At 44.5% G+C, this 15,830-nt stretch overlaps 1 protein-coding gene across 8 annotated transcripts in view; it reads left to right on the top strand.

The window, feature by feature from the left end:
- Nucleotides 1-15,830, top strand: part of KLHL20 (kelch like family member 20) — a 139,721-nt gene that overhangs the window by 37,055 nt on the left and 86,836 nt on the right. For all 8 annotated transcript variants that reach the window (XR_003859083.1, XR_003859082.1, XM_029618963.1 and 5 more), the window contains 2 exons: nt 8,141-8,299; nt 9,126-9,220. Coding sequence is in view for 6 of the 8 variants with exons in the window: in XM_029618963.1 (XP_029474823.1) it covers nt 8,141-8,299; nt 9,126-9,220 (254 nt within the window). In the remaining 2 variants the exon portion in view is untranslated. The remainder of the gene's footprint in view (nt 1-8,140; nt 8,300-9,125; nt 9,221-15,830) is intronic.

Below are 15,830 nucleotides of genomic sequence, written 5' to 3'. Positions count from 1 at the left end.
CTGGATCTCAAGTGAGTAAACAAGGCTCTGCAGGTTCCTCATTTTTTTTTTTTAATTTAAATTTTTTATTGAATTATTAAATCGAATACATCGAAATAACATAAGAAATCCGAAGAAAATACAACATAACTTCCATTTGAAAAAAAAAATCATTTCAGGATATCTAGCCCACATCTAGGAGGGGAGAAGGAAGCATATTGGTCGTGCCCATATCTATTTAGCAACCTAATACCAAAACAACACATTTCAGTCATGTATCGGAGTCTTATCCCTTAGGAAACGTTCTAAATGTACCAAAAACTGTTTTCTACGTGCCTGGGTTGCCCTCGACACGTCAGGAAAGACCTGAATTTTTTGTCCACAGAAATTCATATCTTTCACTTGGAAATATTTAGAAAAAAATTGGTCCTTCTCTTGTTTTAAGGAAAATTGTATAAGCAATGTTGCTCTTGATAAAATGTTGTCCATTGAGTCCTCTAAAAAAGTCGAGACTCCCGGACTATCCAATATATCTATACCCCCTGATTGTGTTGACAATGTTTTCCTTTTAGGTAGATAATATATCTTCGAAATCAATGGGATTTTCTCAGTATCAAAGGATAGTATCTCAACAGCATATTTCTTATATAACTCAAAAGGCGACATTAATCTTGATATAGGAAAATTCAATAACCTAAGGTAGGAAGAGCGAATTTCATTTTCCAATATCTCAATCCTATTATGCTGAATGATACTATCCTTAATGAAGGCTAAATTTGAAGCTTGCAAATTAACTGATGGATTCAGGTTCATCACCACTTGTTCAATTTTATTTGTTCTACTTTCCAAATCCACAAACTTCTGTCTCGTCTCAACCGAGAAAGTGTGGATTTTGGAAATAGAACTAGATAATTTCTTATCGATTTTAACATTCAATTTCCATAAATCTAATAAGGATACATTCACTAGTTCCACTTCTGTGTTTTTCTCTTCATTAACTGCATCAAAAATCACAGCTGGACATTTAACTTTCCTAATATTAGTGGTGGTCACGTTTTCCATATTATTCACAATAGGATTTATATTCCCCTCGGCAATATTCTCCCCCTCTGGAATATTTGGGGGGATAATTAGAGGGATCTATAATTACATTCACTTCATTAATACCTTCCTGTGGTTGTTCTGGAGGTTGCGAGGACCTGGGACTTAAGCTAACTCCCAGTAGGGAACTAACTTCTAAATTGTCCCTAACAATGGACTCACCAATGTGTATTAAATGGGAGTACATGGGTCCAATCCTTCTCTGTGTTGGAGTAACTGGCGACGAGGTATAGTTTTTAGACTTGCGTTTTCTTCCCATATTAAAAAAGAGGAAAAAAGAAAATTACCCAGGGGCGTGCCCCTTTGGCGCGGGGCTTCGGCTGCGCGCCGCTGGGGCTTGATTTTATACAGTTCCTGGGGGCGAGTACCGATGACGTCACTGGGGGCGTCGCCTACCCGGTCCGAGCCTCGTCGCACCTCGGTCAGGTCTTTTTTCTCTTAGCTTAGTCAGCACTGGTACCGAGGGCCTCCAGGCACTGCAACCGCTTCCTCCTCTCCTCGATCGCAGCACCGCTGGGGCTTGATTTTATACAGTTCCTGGGGGCGAGTACCGATGATGTCACTGGGGGCGTCGCCTACCCGGTCCGAGCCTCGTCGCACCTCAGTCAGGAGTCAGGTCTTTTTTCTCTTAGCTTAGTCAGCACTGGTACCGAGGGCCTCCAGGCACTGCAACCGCTTCCTCTTCTCCTCCAGGTTCCTCATTTCTGCATGGAAACTCTTTGGTCTGTAATCATAGCAGTGAGAGAGAATTTTACCTTGCTGGATCTTTCCAAGGCTTATCCTCATATTCCCATTTGGTCACATCAGAAGTTTCTCAGGTTTGCACTTCTTGGGGGTGATTACCAGTGTCAAACAGTTCCAATGATGACTGGCTAATCTGAGCAAAGTCAGAAGAGGAGTCCCATGAGTCTATGGCCAGAGTGATTCAATTACAATAGGGCTGGATAGAAAACTTTTTGCTAAAAGTAAAATGGTTTCATCTGAGGCCCAGGAGTACTTGGGGGCATGCTTCCACCACAGAAGGCTAAGGTTTTTACGACAGTGAAAAGGATTGCCAAACTTACTTTGCAAGTTTGTTTCCTATTCCAGTTAAAGTTGCCCAGGGTCTGGGGCTATCTGCAAATGATGGATTCTATAGCTTCAACCTTGGGCATGTGCCCTCATACAGCCTTTACTGCAGGCACTGTTGTCTCATTTGCTGGTGCAATCTCCAGGATTTTGAGAGAGAGGCAGGCTTTGACAGCAGAGGCCAGGCTTTCCATTCTGAATCTCTCCAGATGAATTTCCTTGAAAACCCGGAGTGGATTGTGACAATAGATGCCAGCCTAAGCAGTTGGGGAGTTCATTATCAGGACAGGTCTCTGCAAGTTTGCTGGAATGCAGTAGAATTGACATGGTCCATCAACTGACTAGAGACAAAAAGAGCCCTTAAGGTGGTTTTTTGCCCATTGTATATGGAGAAAATGGTGAGTCTTTTCTGACAATGCAATAGCAGTGGTGTGTATAAAGTGGTGAAGGAGGGCAGTTTCTTGTTCAGGTAGGTGAGGTTCACTTGCAGGCTTTCTCAGCCTCTCACATTACTGGAATGGAAAACATCTAAGAATTTTTAGAGTAATCATACTCTGGATCTGAACAAGTGGGAGCTGTGGATGCAGCCTTGGCCTTGATAACTCACAAGTGGGTCAAGCTGGTTTGGGATCTCATGACTTTGGGCAGAAATTCCAAGACCACCTTGTTCTTTGGTCAGAGAAAAAAAAGCATCAGTGGGGGTGGATGTTCTTTCTCAATGCTGGCTTCCTCAAGATGTTCTTTGTGTTTCCATTTTGAACAATGATAGGCTGTGTCCTTCAAAAGATAAGGAGACACCAGATAGTCCTGGTTGTGCCAGATTGGCCTAGATGCCCCTGGTATGTGGATCTCATGAGACTAAAAATGGAGGCTCCACTTTGGTTCAGTCTCGTTCAGGGTCTTATATATCGAGGGCCAATGTTTATGGATGATCTGGCTTCCTTTTGGCTAGCAGCTTGGCTAATGAAAGGAGACTGCTAAGGAATAAAAGTTGTTCTCCAATGGTGGTGGTCACCCTTTATATGGGTAAGGAAGAAATCCACATTGTTGGTTTATGCCAGAGTCTATAAGGTCTTTGAAGAATGGTGGGCAGAAGTGGGCATTTCCCCTTTTTAGAGTTTCAGTTCCTTAATTCTTTCCTTTTTTGCAGCTTGATCTTCAAAGGGGTCTCGCCTTGAACTCCTTTGAAGGTACAGATTGATGCTATTGCCTGTTACAGAGGAAAGGTTCAGGAGAAGTCTTTGGCTGGTTATCCAGACCTTTATAGATTCTTAAAGGGAATGAATCATTGCCATCTTTCCAAAGCATTTTCCTTCTTGGGATCTTAACTTGGTCCTTTGGGCCTTATGCAAGGCTAGAGTGCAGAGTTACTTATGCCAGGGTTTGGTTTTCTTTTTTGTTTGTTTGTTTTTTTTATGTTTTATGGTATGTCTAACTTTATGTATGTATTTATTTGATTTATATTACATTCAGGGTACTGTAGGTATTTTTATTTCTGCTGTTGGTTTTACTTTTTTTTTTTTATTGTATGTGTGGTTGAAATTGGTCCAGGTGGTTTGGTGGTTTTTTTTTTTTTTTTTTAATTGAGTAGAAGGTTCTTGTGCACTTTCTTAGGTTTTATAGCCAATTTAGAGGCAGGAAGCCATGCTGTGTGGAAATGCCAGTTTGTTCCCCTCCTTGAATACTTTATTTCTAAAAATGCTGCTGCAGATCAGATTAAAATCTAGCAACAGCACTGCTCCTTTCAAAGCAATTTTGTCAGTATCTTCAATTAAATCTCTATCCATTTTCTTCTACATGTGCAGCTAACAGCTCTAATCATGCATTACCCAAGATGTAAAGTTATTGTAAACTTCTGCAAACAGACAAAACAAGTATGCAGTTGCTCCACGTAATCTGTCTCAAGCGTGCACTCATGCTGGATGTCCCTTGTACCAGCACTGAGCTGAGATCTCCTTCCCACGAGATTGAATACCGAGGCTTACCCAATCATATACTCTCCTCACTTCTACCGGGAAAGTTTGCGTGGTATCCCAGAAGTAAACTGTTTGAACCTGTACTGGAACCCACAGACCTGGGTATTGAGGTGAACCTAAAAATGCCTAAAGTCAAAATTGTCTTTTGTCAATAAGCTTCAAAATGGCCAAATCACATGCATTTATGAAGGGGGAAAACAGAGGATCCCTGTAAGGAAAAATCCCTTATCAGAAAGGGAACACCACATTCCATACTCTTCTTCTCCCCCCTTCCCCCCCCCATCTCAGCCTCCTCACATGAAGCACCAGAAAGTGTGGACATTCACCAACTACTGAAACAAGCACTTAATGTCCAACAGCCAGTGAATAGAATCCTTATTAATGAGATATCTTGGAGCTCTGAAATTCTGAGGCTGTACAGTAGATTGTCATCTCCTGCACATCTGTGGGTTAGTTTCTTTGTAAGCATAACATTTTTCTAACTGAGTAATACTCTTAACTCTTATATGCTATGATTTCTTGTAAACTGGGTCCAGAAAGCAGAAGCAAAACTTAATGCTGACCTTAGCCAAGGCTGTAAAAATGCTAAAAGTATGTCAATTTCACTCTTATTATGCTGTTATCCTTCTGCTTTTTCTGTGCCACCAAATGGTCTGTCTCCACAGAGAACCCCCCTCAAAACTCATTTAGACTCTTTCCACATTAACTCACCACCTCCTTACCTTTGTAAAACTTTGTTCTGTTGCTTTAATATTTTTTATATATAGTACCATCTCTTTTCCCTCTCATCTTACCCAGTTCTTTTTGTACAGATTGTCTAGTATAACTAAATCATGATTGTTATATCTTTGGTGTTTACCATCCCTTGGAAAATCTGACCATCGACCCCAGGTAAAGCATGATTCCTGGGTATCCTCTCCTCTGCCCCAATCTTCACTGGTCTTTTCTTCCCTGGTAGGCTGCTATCTACTCTTCTCACTTTTTGCTTAAAAGTTTTTTGTTTTTGGTTTTTTTTTTTTTTTTTTACTTTTGGATGTTTTGTGTTGCCCTGCTGCTCTGCAGCAACCCAAACAGCACTTTTCAGTGTTACAAAAAAAAAAGTTTTTCCTGGGGGGGAAGGTTCTGGAAATCTACTCAGACTGTGTCGAGTAAGGCTAAATTGACCAGTGGACCCAGAGAAGCCAGTATGCATCAGTCTAAATGCAGGCATGCTGCACTGAAGAAACATTGAACTGCATTAGTGCCAGTAGCACTCCAGACTTTGGTGCCAAACAATAAGAAAACTCCAGCATACAGTGTGCAGACCGTGTCCATGCATGGTACATCGAAGAATCCAGAACCCAGCATGTCGGAGCATTCAGCAAATGGCTCATCCAAGCACCAGAAAACACGGTTCATTGGAGAAGTCTATACACCCAGCTGTGGTGATCACCTCAATGCATTCTGCTTCTTCACTGCCACATCAAGTGGAGAAGCCAGTGCTAGCACCCATACTACCAATCTTGCCACAAGAGTGGTGTGCCCAGGACATCTTGTGGCCCTCTTTACATCTCTACTTCCTCCACTAGATGACCTAATTCTCATATAAGCGACCTTACTATCCCAGGCACTTTTGTGACCTTACCACCACTATTGACTGCCCCTGTTGTCATCTTAGACAACTGCAGCAGCAACTGCCACCACGTACCTATCAGCTGGATTGTCGCCACCAGTCTCAAGTGAACCGTGGTAGAGTGCTGTCAAATTTCCAACCGCTCAACTTGGTAGGGGGCAGTGTTCAAGCCTATCTATCAGCGTGGGGCTGGATAACTACCAACTAATGGGGCCTAAAAATCATCCAGTATGGCTGCTTACATTTCTCCCGCCTTTTAACTGTACTGCACCTTAGTGCTCCTTTGGACCTCTCCCAACTTCCACAATTCCACTTGGAAGTCCAGAAGCTTGTACAGCAATGGGTGACCTATTCCCATTATGTCTTGATCCCAAAAAATCATGTGGTTTGAAATGGAAGAAATTCAAGATGAACTTACTGAATTTTATCCTTCCCTTTATCCAGCAGGAAGCCTGGATGTGTTCCTTGGACCTGAAGGACACACATTTTCACATCCCTATTCACCCTTCCTATTGGCCCTACCTATGTTTCCAAATAGATGCTGTGCATTACTAGCACAAGGTTCTTCCAATTGGACTCTCTGAAGCCCCCCAAGTTTTCACAAAGTGTCTTCCAGTGGTGGCCATCCACCTCAGATGCCAAGAGAAGTTTTTCCATATCTGGTCGATTGGCTTATCACCTCAACATCAAGAGCTGGAGTCACACAAGCCCTCGTGTGCCTAATAGAACTTCAATCACTTTGCTTTCTCATAAGCTTTGAAACATCCATTTGTATATACCTTGGTACAAAGTTTTCTCCCTATAGCCCATCGTACTATCTTGTTAGTTGTGTTCTATTTTCTACTCTGCCTGGCTTTAAATCTTGTTGCCTCCTTTTTACCCCGCCCCTGCTTCTGTTTTTTGTACTTTCCATCTGGCAGTTCTAATGTAAACCGGTATGATGTTGTACACTAATGTCGGTATATAAAAGCTATAAATAAATAAATACACACCTGTTCAGCTTTGACATGGACTGAGGAGGTGTCTAAGGCAATGTCTGTGTGGGAACTCCCTCACATGCTCAGTAGAGCTCAAAGCTCTACTAGCTTGGAGAGTCAAGTCTGGTGCCATCAGATGACATCACCCACAGATTATGAAAGATTGCTATCTACAACATGGTGGCAGTATTCTCCACATACCTTTCTTTGTTTCCTAGTAAATTAGAAATCCAGTTTTTAATATGCTCTTTGTCCCAGATAGACTTTTTTAAATGAGTTTGATTCCATACTACCCAACCTTTCCAGTTTAACAAACAATTTAGAAGAGGAAGTAGAATGTATGCCAAAAGGGGATTCAACTGAGCATGTAACATTTTAGCCATTGATTCTGCATAATGTAAAAAGCATAATCTTGTTCTATGTGTGAAGTTTTAAATAAGAAACTGAACACATTATAGCATAGAAGTCATGGAGCATAAACTCATACTTTTTTTTTTGTGTATGTGTGTGTTTTTTTGTTTAATCACACACAGGCCTTTTAAAAATACACATTTAAAATAAACAGGCACATAATGGAATAGCCGATTGGGCGTTCTGAGAGTTGTTTTCAGTCTGGGGTTCCAGAGGAGATACTGATTTAGGAAGCTTGTCTTCAGCTTGTGCTTCCTGACCTGGGAGGTTCCTTCTTGAATGGTGGTATTCTGTTATTAGAAAGTAAGATGGGATCAACTCAGATCCTCTAATTCACTCTGCAGACATTTTGGTTTTCACATGTAAAAGTTACCCTTGAAAACTGTGATCCATTGTGTGCTTGCTCCTGGGAACTCTTTTTAGCCAAAATGCATTTATTAAGGTAGGAACTAATACAGAAGTTTATTTTACTTTAAAATATTGGACATAAAGAATTTTTAAATGGTTTTTTCCTTGTGGGGTGGAAGAAGGAACAAGTGCTTGTTGCTGTCTCTCTGGTTTTGAAATATAATTTGTGGTTTTCATGACTCTCTGAAGGGCAGACTGGGCTTTTTTCTTTGTTGGTGAGCTCTACAATCTTCAGAGTTACTTTATTCAGTTGCACTTGGACATTTTGAACTTGGGGCAGGGGTTTTTCTCTCATGTTCTTCGAATAGGCCCAGAGATGGGACTGGTGTAGGACTTTTTGACAAGCTTCCCTGCGCTGTCCATGTCCCTTCAACATACTCTGCAGAGACCCCTCCAGGACAAGGCATATCAGTCTTCAAGTCCTTCACATCTTGTGCCAAGACATCCAACTTGACGTGTGACTAGGTGTCAGTTATCCGGTGCATACTGTTATTTAGTAAGATGATGGCGGAATCCATCAACTCATTTCCCAAGCATCACCGATGATCAGCTTAAGTCACTGCCAGGTTGGTGGCGGTTCTGTAATTTTCTTCTTTGGTTTTGCACAGGTGATGGAGAGTGAGGAGTTCATGTTGCTTCCAGCCAATCAGTTAATTGATATAATATCCAGTGATGAGCTAAATGTTCGTAGTGAGGAGCAAGTATTTAATGCAGTGATGGCCTGGGTCAAGTACAGCATCCAGGAAAGGCGTCCTCAGCTACCCCAGGTAAAGCTGCCATAGTACTTCTCGCATAAGTGTACAAAGTTGAACAATAGGAAAGGATGAAATACCAGTGTCTGCAAAATAAAATCCTAGTGCTATACAAATAGCTATTTCCAGTGATCCATGCTGTGCCCATTGGTGAAAGGTAGAATGATTCTAGAGCTGGCAGAGTACTGATGATCAAGCTAGAATGGTACAATTATAAAACTGGTGTTTCAACTTGCCAATTTATTTAATTACAAATGATCTCTCTTAAAGTGCAAGGCCAACAGTAAATGGGAGTTTTCTCCCCCTTGTAACTAAATAATAAGCATAAGCTAATCTTCTCTTGTATTTACCAGCACCTCATCCTGAAATGGAGGTTTCCTGGTAATGCGTTTATAGACCTATGAATGTGTGCCACCTTTGCAAGGGGAGAAGGAGTCTTGGATCTTTATCTACAGAATTCCTGCTATTCTAATTCCCTGTACCCATGTAACTCATTATTTCTGAACATGCCTCCTGTCCTTTTTTGATTTCCAGCACGTCTTGCATGTCCACTATTGGACCCGATATGGGTTTTGTTTGTTCCCAGTTCAGGCTTTCTAAAAAAGATGGCTTTTTTTTTTTTAAGAAAAAAAAATAAAGTGAACCTAAACGTCTTCAGATAGCTTTTTGTGAATCTTAAATGTGATTCACACACACACATTTTAAGAGGGATCTGATTACAAAAACAGTTAGAATCTGTGCCCCCCCCTCCCCGCCTCTAGTTGAAAGAAAAAATTACATGTAGTGTTTAAGGTAAATAATCTTAAGATATAAATGTGAAATTAACACCTTTATACCATAGGTGCTTCAGCATGTTCGTCTGCCGCTGCTCAGTCCCAAGTTTCTGGTGGGAACAGTGGGCTCTGATCCACTTATTAAAAGCGATGAAGAATGTAGGTATGTGTTCCAGTGGCTCTGAAAATCTTGACAGCATATGTTGGCACTTGAGATCAGCATCCGAGGTGACATCTCTGTGAAAATCATTTGCTTGTGAATCTTTATCTGGCTTGACATTCAAGGAAATGGAAGGAGAGAAAATGTCTTGGGGGGGAGGGGGATAGAAAATGAAAATGTTATTCTTCCACTGTAAGACAGTGCTGTTACACACAGGTTTAACAGTTCTTTGTTCAATATGGGTAACCATTAAAGTTGGCTGGGGGGAGGGGGAGGGAACAGTGGGAATTCATTACTACTGTACATTCAGGGTGACAAGTGGCTTGGAGCATACAGTCTTTTTTTTTTTTAAGCTTTTTATTTTAGCTTTTGAAATTCTTCATAAATTGGAGTTTTGGGCATCACTGCTTCAGTACTATGTGTAACTACTTGCAGGAGATGGCAGAGTAGATAGATAAATACATTCTCTAGAGAGCAGTATTCAGAGGAGATCTGAGAAGAATGGATGGACAGACGAGCCCCTTGTCAGCACCCAATACTCAGGACGATACAGTATGGTGTGCTTGGCCGAGCGCACCGTTTAGCATGCGATTGGCCGCGGGTTTGAGTCTATTATCTGTTATACAGTTTACTGCATTGAAAATGTGCCCCCCCCCCCCCTGAAAACAATAGCACTCATAACATACAAATGCATGTTAATGAGGCTATTAGTCCCCGGGATTCTGAAAGTTAAATGTGAGAAAAGTAGAAAATAATGCTTTTCTGTACACCCTCAGACTTAATATCCTAGCGATATTAAGTCTGAGGAAACAAAAAAAAAAAAAAAAAGTTAAAAAAATAAAAATCTGCCCATTGGTCAGCAGTTAGCAAAATGGATGCTCAATTTTACCGGTGTCCGATTTCCTAACCCATGGCGAGAGCGGATGCTCAACACGGCGTGCTCGCTTTCCCTCGTTTCTTTCTGTATCGGCCCAATTGTAAGTACAGATTCCTCTAAGTTTTCCATACTTAGCAGTGAATGTGTCATGTTTGTGTGGCATTGTATTGCTATGGTTTTGCCCATCTTTGCATCTTAGATGGTACCTTGTTCTGGGTTATTTTGGTTCCAGCTGATCCCTGTAGTGAATGGTGCTTCGGTCTGGATAGTGTCTTGTGCTGCATGTAAGAAGCTAATGGGGATTTTGTGCTCTTATTTTTCCAAATGTTCAGGTTCTACACAGAAAAGTAAATGCTGGCTTTCCTAGCATTTAGCCAGATGGACTCAAAGCCAGTAGGTTATGTGCTCCCCTGCTAGCAAATGGAGATGGAGTAAGGTTTCAAAACTCATGTCACCTTAGATATACCTCAGCTATCCAGTATCTCTGTCTCCTAGCAGATGTGGATTGTGCCTTCCCTATTGGGAACTCTGCATTCTTTAGAAGAGGAAATTTTACCTTTAAATTGGAGAAAGATTGAGCCCCGCTCTCCTGCAGTGATACCTAATGGTCACTCCCCAGTTGAGAATTCCTGAGGTGATTTTCGAGATCCCTCAGAGGTGTTCCTTGGTCCGGTAGCCGGTTCCCGGCGTGGCCTTTACTGCTGAAGCAGCTGAAAGGCAGCAGGTGCAAGAAGCCGAGCGCGGCGGTGACGGCCTATGCCCTCTTCCCCACAACCAGAGACCATCTCCATTCTCAGCCAGTAAGCGCCAAGTCCAGGTAAGTAAAAGAACTCCTCAGATTCAGAGGTGTGGAAGGGCTCCGGTAAGTCTTTCTTTCCTTCAGTCTCTTGCTCTGCGTGCTGTACTGACTGCGTTCCCGATACCATTGTGGCAAGGGAAGGGGGTTTTCGAGTGGATTGAGTGGCCCTCCGATGGACTAAGCCCTGCTTAAGGCTCGGTGAGGCATTCCATGTGGCAGGCCGCGGTGGCACCATCTTATGCGGTTATAGACCATCAGTACACGCAGTGTGGGCTGGCCATACTGCACGCATAGGTACACGCTCACCTGTGTGCATAATTGTGCGCATGCCTATGCATATGAGTAGACGCATACATTCGCTCACAACTGGACACTTTTATACTTACGCACATTGGGGCGGATTTGTGCGCGCCCAAGTTCAAGCGCTAACCGGCTGAACACACAAGCGGCGCTGAACTATGGCTCCGGCAGCAAAGAAGCACAAGCAACACTCTTTGTGCTGCCTGCCATATTAGGGCTGCACAGTCTGACCTTGAATCCTTCCTATGTTAGCACTGTGAGGAGGTCCAGGGAGGGCTGGACTCTCAGAACTTCTCCAAGCCCAGCCTCTCCCAATCGGAGGATGAGTCAGCCATGACCTTATCTGGTAGTACCCCGGATTTGAACAATCCCAGGACTGCATCCTCTGCGGGAGAGGGCAGTTCAGCGGCACCTACCCCAGTTCCCTCCTGGCTTAGGCATGGACCCAGTGACCTCTTGGGTGGAATTCTTTCAGGGCCTTTCAAGCCTTTGTTCAGATGCAGTCAGCTGCTGCCCCTGCTCGGACTGAGCCCCAGCTGGGAAGGCCTTGTCCTCCCAGCCCTATTGGCATTCCTCAGGACATGCCTTGCCTCACCAAGGGTATCCCTGACAGGGAGCCAGACACCATTGGCGACGAAGGGGATGCAGGCTCATTAGAGGACGGAGAAATCTCTCCAGGCTTGGAACCATACTGGACCATGTTACGGTTTTTCCACAGAGATGAATTGCTGGTCCTGGTCTCCCAGACCCTGAAGACTCAGAATTCCCAGCACAGACCCTATGTCAGAGCCAAAGAAGAACCCCATCCTGGTGTCTCTACGGAAAGCCTCTTGCTATTTCCCAATGCTGGAAGCCATTCAGGCGTTAATTGACCTGGAATGGGATGCCCCGGAAGCCAGCTTTAAAGGAGGCTGGGCATTGGAGGCCTTGTACCCTCTGGACCCGGCGGCCAAAGAACTCTTGCATTTCCCGAAAGTGGATGCCATGGCCTGTGCCATTTCGAACCAAACAACTATCCTAGTAGAGGAAGGAGCGGCCTTGAAGGGCGTGCGCGATATGCGGCTGGAGTCCATCCTTAAGCAGCAAGCCTTTGACGTGACAGCAGTGATACTGTAGATCACACCGTGTCCTGGTGGCTCGCTCGTGTCTGCCTCTCTTGAGAGAGGCAGATAGCTCAGGGGCCCATTCCAGAGAGGCGATGGAGTCTGCCGCAGCCTTCCTAGCAGATTCAAGTTCTGACTTAGTGTGTATCTCAGCCAGAAGAGTAGCCTCGGTGGTGGTGGCCAGAAGACAGCTATAGTTGTGAAATTGGTCAGCGGACATGACCTCTAAGGCAAACCTCACAAAAATGCCCTTTAAGGGATTCCTCCTATTTGGAAGTGAATTGGAAGCGTTGGCCAATAAGTGGGGTGAATCTCCAGTGCTGTGGCTACCGGAAGATAAGAAAAAGAGGTCACAGTCCCCCCTCATCCATGAGGGGGTCGGGCCAGGGACTCCCAGCGCTTCAGGCCCTACAGAAACTAGTCATTTCAGACGTCTCGGTCCTTTCGGAGCCGACAACCAAAAAGAGGAACTGGTTCGGGTGCAGGTTCGACCCAAACTTCCCAATGAAATTTGGCCAACCCATCCACGGGACAAGGAAATAGGGGGGAGACTATCCCCCTTCTATCAGCGGTGGGTCAAAATCACATCAGACAAATGGGTACTGGATATCATACGATAAGGATATGCTCTGGAATTTCGCAGCATCCCTCAGGACGTGTTCATGTCACCTTGCCACTCCCAGCACAAAAAACTGGCAGTGGAATCCATGTTAAGGCTCCTCAGTTTTGAGGGCTATAACCCTGGTACCTACACCCCAGGAAAATATGGAGTGATATTCCATCTATTTCATCGTACCCAAGACGGTTCATTTCGCCCCATCCTGGACTACAAGAGCATCATTCGTCATCCGTGGATAATTCACTTCGCCATGGAAACTCTTTGCTCCGTCATAATAGCCGTACACCCGGGAGAGTTCTTAACCTCCCTGGACCAGTCAGAGGCCTACCTTCAAATCCCAAACTGTCAAGAACACCAGCGTTTGCTGCTCTTTGCAGTACTGGGCCGTCATCAGTTCTAGGTGTTGCCCTTCGGCCTGGCAACTGCCCCCAGAGCATCAAGCCCTCCCAGTCCTTTAGAGTACCTGGGAGTCCAGTTAGACACCAAGCAGGACAGAGTGTTCCTCCCTCCCTCAAGGATGGTGGTGATGGACCAAGGAAGAGGCGCACTGGAACATAAACTGCCTGGAAGCCCAAGCTCTCAGATTAGAGTGTCTGCAATTCAGCCACAGGCTCCAGGGACAGGCAGTCAGCTTGATATCTGACAACGCAACAACGGTAGCCATCACGGGGGAGGAACCAAAAGCCTCCAAGTGTCTCTGGAAATAGACCCCCTTGTGGAATAGGCAGTTAAATCTACAAGGATCTCTGCCTCCCACGTTGCGGGAAAAGACAATGTCAGAGCAGACTTTCTTAGCAGGGAGAGTCTGGATCCAGGGGAGTGGGCGTTGTCAACCAGAGTCTTCCAGCTCGCTGGGGCCTCCCATCCATCGACCTACTGGCCACATCTCACAACGTGAAGGGCCTGATTCGTCAGTCACAGAAGAGATCAGCAATCCCAAGGGATCGACGCCTTTTTCCAGACCTGGCCAGAGGAGGACTTGTACGCCTTCCCTCCGTGGCCTCTGCTGGGCAAGGTCATTCGCAAGATCGAATGCCATGGAGGATTAGCCCTTCTGGTGGCCCTGGGTTGGCCCAGACGCCTGTGGTATGCAGACATGTGGAGGCTTCTGGTGGAGACCCCCCCCCCCCCCCCATGCCTTCCCTTGTACAAAGACCTCCAACAAGGTCCAATCCTTCCCAAGGACCCAACTCTGTTTTGTCTTACGGTCTGACCCTTGAGAGGGCTTGCCTGACTAAGCGTGAATATTCGGCGGCAGTAATCGCCATCTTGCTCCGCGCGCGGAAGTTCTCAATGTCTTTGGTGTACGTGCGGATCTGGAGAATATTTGAGGCCTGGCGTGAGGTACGCAGGATGCCCCCTCGGATGACCAAGATCCCCCATGATTCTTGAATTTTTACAGGATGACCTAAAAGGGTTGTTCTCAACTCCTTGAAGGTCCAGGTGTGGCTCGCTCCTGTTTCAGGGGTGAGGTAAAAGGAGCCCACCTGTCGACGCATTCGGACTTGGCCTGTTTCTTAAAAGGAGTTAAACATCTCCAACCACGCTTAGTGGCCAGTCTCCCTATGGAACCTCAATCTAGTATTGAACTTCTTAGCAGGGCCTTTTTTTCGGCCGCTGCAAGCCCTGTCTCTACGTCTGTTAATGCTGAAGATTGTATTCTTGGTGGCAATATGCTCGGCTCGTCTCATCTCTGAACTACAGGCGCTGTCATGTCTGGAGTCGTTCCTCTGATTTACTCTAGAACGTTACACCTTCGCACTGTTTCTTCCTTCTTGCTAAAGGTAGTCTCTGAGTTTCACCTGAACCAATACATTTTCTTACCATCCCTACATAGACACAAGAACACAGAAGACTACTGCCTCCTGCGCCACTTAAATGTCAGTAGGCTTTTAGTACGGTATCTGGAACGTTCAGAAGACACAAGATGGACTGCTTGCTTGTTCTTTATGGTGGAAAGGAAACAAGGCGAAGCGGCTTTGCAAGCTACCATAGCTCGCTGGATCAAGGAAGCTCATTCCACTAGGGCCCAGGCAGTATCCTGGGCAGAAGCTAAGCTACCGTCTCCCTTTGATATCTTTCGCACAGCGACATGGTCCTCCTTACTCACCTTCTCCAAGTTCTATCGCCTGGACATCCAGGCCCGAGAGGATGCAGCCTTTGTGAAGCTGGTGCTAACCGGACCACGGGCAGCCTCCTACCCCATTTGGGAGTAGCTTTTATACATCCCATTGGTCTTGAGTCCATCTGGCTACACACTAGGAAATGGAGAAATTACTTTCCTGATAATTTCATTTTCCTTAGTGAGACAGATGGACTCAGCATCCCACCCACGGCTGCCCATGAGCAGTATCAAGGAGTCGCCTATGAGGTGAACCTCTATTCCAAGAGGTTATGGGAAAGCCGTCACTCTAGCCCTAGGTCAGGGCACCTATAATATTGTTGGGAATTCAGCGCTTATGGTCACCAGTTTTTAAATCAAGTTTCTAATCATGTTATTAAGTTGTATCCAAATTTTATTCAGGTTTTTCAATAGTATGTCCACAATGGCTTTTGAAGAGAATACTGAATGGCTGAAATCACTGCAGGGGCATATCTAAGGTGACGTCAACTTTGAAACCTGACTCTGTCTCCATCTGCTAGCAGGGGAGCATGTAACTCATTGGTCCTGAATCCATCTGTCTACAGTAAGGAAAACAAAATTATCAGGTATGTAATTTCACCATTTTCCCCAACATACAATATAAATAAGTGTATCTCTCAGACTAGAACCCAATGCCAAGATACTTATTTATTTATTTATAACTTTTATATACCGAGGTTCAATTAACAAGATTAATTATCACTTCGGTTTACATTACAACTAGCGAAATTAATAGAGACAGAGTCTTGTTTTACAATGAACAGGGTAGAAA

This window comes from Rhinatrema bivittatum, chromosome 10, assembly GCF_901001135.1.
Source record: "Rhinatrema bivittatum chromosome 10, aRhiBiv1.1, whole genome shotgun sequence".
Lineage (NCBI taxonomy): Eukaryota > Metazoa > Chordata > Amphibia > Gymnophiona > Rhinatrematidae > Rhinatrema > Rhinatrema bivittatum.
This window is presented reverse-complemented; position numbering and strand designations above follow the sequence as displayed.